Source organism: Lates calcarifer, linkage group LG19, assembly GCF_001640805.2.
Source record: "Lates calcarifer isolate ASB-BC8 linkage group LG19, TLL_Latcal_v3, whole genome shotgun sequence".
NCBI classification, from domain to species: domain Eukaryota; kingdom Metazoa; phylum Chordata; class Actinopteri; family Centropomidae; genus Lates; species Lates calcarifer.
In genome coordinates, this window is record NC_066851.1 from 11,938,764 (window position 1) to 11,943,328 (window position 4,565).

Genomic DNA, 4,565 nt, shown 5'->3' on the forward strand with positions numbered 1-4,565 from the left:
TGATAGATGGGGAGCACAGCCCTGGTGTTTTTAGTAGACCTGAGGGGCTGAGAGAATAAGAGAGGGGAACGGAGAGAGAGAGAGAGAGAGAGAGAGGCAGGCCTCTGAGCTGCAGAATACCTCAAGGTCCCTCCACTGAAGCCCGGGCGCTGCTGCAGCCCTGCAGCCCTGCAATCTTCGCAATCAGGCAGTAATGCTAGCAGCGACTGTTTCAGATTATGCTCAGGAAATCCTCAGTGCTCTCCGCTCAAAACAATTTACCCTGACATGAGCCCAAAGAGAGTGTGGGGATGGTGGTGGGAAGGAGAGGGGGACAAGAGAGCTGTCCTCACCAGATTCCTGCTCTCAGGCCACCATATCCTCATATTCTGTCAACAATGTCCCCCACTTCATTATTATTATTATTATTATTATTATTATTATTATTATTATTATTATTGTTGTTGTTGTTGTTGTTGTTTATCATGAGGTTTATTATGACGGTGTGTATAACAGTGGGAGTGTCTAATAGCACTCAAGCAATCTGATTTCTTTTCTTAGCTATATCTTTAATCTAATATTACAGCCCATATAGTTTGTTGTTAGTTTTGTTTTGTTTTGTTTTGTTTTGTTTTGTTTTGTTTTGTTTTGTTTATTAGGGCATCTTTATTGATGTCATCAGGCGGTGAACTGTAAACTTTGTTTTTCTCTCATACGGGATGTTTGCCCATTTCTTTGTCAGAAAATCCAGAGCTGGTAGAGGTTGAGTGGTGGCTCTTTCCCATGGCCCGGAACCGACAGAACAAACTCTCGGTGAGAGCAAAGAAAACACGGCAACAAAAAGCCAATGATCCGCAGCACTCGGGCTAAAAATGACGAAAAAGAGAAGGAGAGAGAGAGAAAAAAAAACTTCCTCTCTCTTTTCCAGCCAAACATGTTTTATAGAACAGACACGATATTCAAAGGAAACCAAAGCTGGTTCATGTGTGTACACAACAGTCTCCTGACAGACAGCTGCTGATGTTGACTCACACTGGTATAATTAAATTTCCCTTTGTGACTCTGTTTTTGAATTATATGTTCTGAATTAACATTATTAATGTTAAACAGGCTTCAATCTCCACTTTATTATGACTCATTATATTTTTGATAGAGATTAATGTCCCACCAACGTTGATTGATTTGATTGCTTGTTGGGCGATTTTGCATGTAGGTAATTTCTACATTTTTTAAGGATCCGCTAATGTTAAGCAGCAGGCAAAAAATCTTTACATCATTTTTAAAATAAGACAACACCAAAAAATTATTTACGTTCTTTCCTTCAGTTCACGGTTATTCAAAGGTAGACTCAGATTATCTCCCCGATTCATTTGGTTTGCGCAGGTTTTAGCATCTATAGGATAAATACTGTACATTAATGTCTATAGACTTTTTTTCTCCAAATACACAAATAACACAGAGACAAATGTATTACTTTTGTTTTATTGGAAACTAATTACCATGACTCTAATGAAAATGTTACCTCTTAGTTTCCATCGCAGGAGGTTCCTATAATTCTTTTGTTATCTTAACAAAATATCATAAATTAAGCAAATGGGCAGTCCAGTTAAGTGTTTCGTTGAGTTAAGAGTTTGTGAGAGGTCCTTTTTGTGTGTTCTCGTGTGGCAGGAGATCAGAAAACCTCCTGTCAGAGGGGGGGATATACAGGGTTAAGCGCATAAAGGAATTTTGTTCTAACCAAATTTAACGACAGACAAGTCAGTCTATATTATAAGGTAGGCTACTATAGTGTTATTTCATACATGTACTCAATCTGATACACTTATCAGTCTTGTTTTTTTTTTCTGGTTTTTGTTTTTGTAAAATAGAATAATCTGGCAGGCTCTTTTAAGAACCCAAATCCACAAGACTGGAGGTTAGAGGTCCCAACAAGGAGTCCTGCAGTTGGTGCGGGTGTCCGTGCATGCCGTGCACCGACTGTGGGGGCCCCAGGCCGGACATGGGGTAAGCAGAGGCCCCGGGGTGGCTCATGTTGCCCTGGAGCAAAAGCGCTGAGTTCTGGTCGGGGCTCTGAGGTGGAGAAAACTCGTCCTCCGAGCTGGACATGAGAGACTTTCCTCCGTCCAGCGGGGACAGCTGGTTCTGTTTGTTGCCGCCTGCGTTGTTGTTTTCACTGTTCTCTCTGGAAATGACAACAAGGAGGAAAAATATTAGAAAATAGGCTAAGTTACATGGAAGAATGTGGCAGCAGATCAGCGTGTTAGTTAGTCCTGTAAGAAACATTCAGAGGATTAAAAAAAAGTGCTTAAAAGCGAAATGAGAGGCAGCCATGATTAATTTACAGTAACACAGAAAATATAACAGGCCTTGGCCTTGAAGACAAACTAAACAAAGATGTTTAACTTCCGCCTTTTATGTGTAATTATAGATTTTGGATGTTCTCTTTTACTGTGTCGAATGATATTTAACTGATGTAAACAAAGTGTGTTTTATTCAGTGTCCCAGCATAACCTTTAACTCGCATCTCAAAAGTACAATGTTCTCCAAAAATGTCGCCATATTGTTGTCTGTATTTTTCCATCATTACTAAACGGCATTCCACGTTATTTGCATTTTAGAAACTGTATATTTTACATCTCTGAAGTTCATAATTAAGGTTGAAACGAGTAAGATGTTTCTGAAGAAAGTGAATCATTTGTCAACAAAACGCTGCTGTTTATCTTCATCACAGATTTCAGGACAGGGCGAATTTAAAGATTTCAACATATAGAAACTAAAGCTTCTGTCTGAAATGAAATGATTCCTGTGTCTGATATTATCCTATTTTTCCCCTGTGTTGTCACTTATCAGAGCTCTGTGACTCTGATCCACTCTCTTATACTTTGACGGCTTGTAGCCACATTTCGCTAATATTGCCTCCGTGCTTGACATTAATTCGCTGTTATAAAGTTGTGAACAAAAATCTTTCACTAGACATAACGAGCAGTGCCGAGGCGGTGCCGTGCAGCCAAACCAAACGTACCTCTCCTTCGCCTCTGCGGCTCTGTCTCTCTGCCGTCTGTTTTTGAACCAGTTGCTGACCTGCGTGGTGGTCAGTCCCGTGGCCTCGGCCAGCTCTCTCTTTTCCCGCGGGGACGGGTAAGGGTTGTGCGTGTACCACTCTCTCAGGACTCCCCTGGACTTCTCCTTAAAGCAGTAGCTGGTCTCCTCGCCGTCCCATATCGTGCGGGGCAGCGGGAATTTCCTCCGCACCCGGTACTTCCCTACGGCTCCGAGCGGCCGGCCGCGCAGTTTCTCCGCCTCCACGTAGTGCGCCTTCAGCCAGAGCTGCTGCAGCTTCGGGTGGTTGTGCGGAGAGAACTGGTGGCTCTCCAGGATCTTGTAGAGCTCCCTGAAGTTCCCCCGGTGAAAGGCCACCACCGCCTTGGCTTTGAGGACGCTCTCGTTCTTGTGGAGGTGATCGCAGGCGGGCAGAGACCACAGGAAGCGACCGAGCCTCTCCAGGTTTCCTCCCTGCTGCAACACCTCGCAAACGCACGCCACTTGCTCCTGCGTAAACCCGAACGACGGTAATATAGACATGATGTCCGAGCTCACTCCTCCGCCCCAAACGTTGGTATCCAAAGCGATAGCAGTCGTTTATTTTTTTCTTCTTTTAATAAAAAAAATGTGTTCAAAGTTTCTTGTCGCGATGCAATCCAGCGCAATCCTTCCGCGCAGCACAGGCCTTGTAGGCTATCCACTCCACTCCAGCCCCTGATGCGCGCAGCAGATTGGGATGTTGATTGTTGGGACAATTTGTTCCTGCTGGAGATATGTCAGGCTTAAAGGGAGCCTGTGCGTTTCGGTGATTGGCTCTCCCTCTGCCCTGCACCCTGTACAGCAGAGCAGGACTGAGTTTGCAGCTCCGTTTCCTCCCCAGAGGCAGTGCGTCAGGGGCTGAAATAGGAGCGTTTCCACCTCCCGCCCCCACAGTCCTTCTCCCGCTTCAGCTGAGGGAGCAGAGCAGCACCTAAACACTAATCAATTATTACAGACCTCTTAAAAAGCCTTATTAACATGTTCTGAATATACATCTTCTATGATGGTGCCTGTATTGGGCCTCCCACGTGGGTCAAACCGCACATTGCATCTCCATACCTTATCAGTAACCATAGTCAGTGGAGGGTAAACCCACAAAAACACAAAGCTTTTTATTTGTGGGGGGAAGTTTATCCACTTTTAAAGGCTGAAACATTCTCATGAGCAACATATAGACAGGCAGCAATAAACTGATGGCAACACAGAGTAAAAATACTAACATAAAAATACAAAATCTTAATTGATTTTTGGTTATTTTTGTGTGTGTTTCACCAACTGGAGGTCTTTACTGTCACACACCTTTTTGTTTAACCACTGCAGCTGATTGTGGTTGACGCCCACAAACTTAATTACATTCAGATTGAACCTTTTGTTGTATTCCCACCTTCCATAGTCTATTAATTAGCGAAGCCGTTTATTTTATGAGGTGATATAATTTAATAAGTTCCTATGATAGTTGGGTCCGTGCGTTTATTTTTTTTTTATACGAGAAACCTATACTACCT

General features: G+C 43.3%; 1 protein-coding gene across 1 annotated transcript; it reads right to left on the bottom strand.

The window, feature by feature from the left end:
• Positions 1–1,447: 1,447 nt before the first annotated feature.
• On the bottom strand, positions 1,448–3,908 carry LOC108892610 (homeobox protein six1b). Its single transcript, XM_018690264.2, has 2 exons — positions 3,002–3,908; positions 1,448–2,161 (listed from the first exon to the last, which is right to left on the bottom strand). Exons 1-2 carry the CDS (start codon positions 3,559–3,561, stop codon positions 1,867–1,869), a joined length of 855 nt encoding a protein of 284 aa, XP_018545780.1. The 5' UTR covers positions 3,562–3,908; the 3' UTR covers positions 1,448–1,866.
• Between the last annotated feature and the right edge of the window lie 657 nt (positions 3,909–4,565).

Bases quoted from the DNA above. Each gene is read 5' to 3' on its own strand.
- LOC108892610 (XM_018690264.2), bottom strand. From the start codon at position 3,561: ATGTCTATATTACCGTCGTTCGGGTTTACGCAGGAGCAAGTGGCGTGC. The intron at 2,162-3,001 runs GTACGTTTGGTT...TGTCATTTCCAG, and splicing joins GCCGCAGAGGCGAAGGAGAG to AGAGAACAGTGAAAACAACA.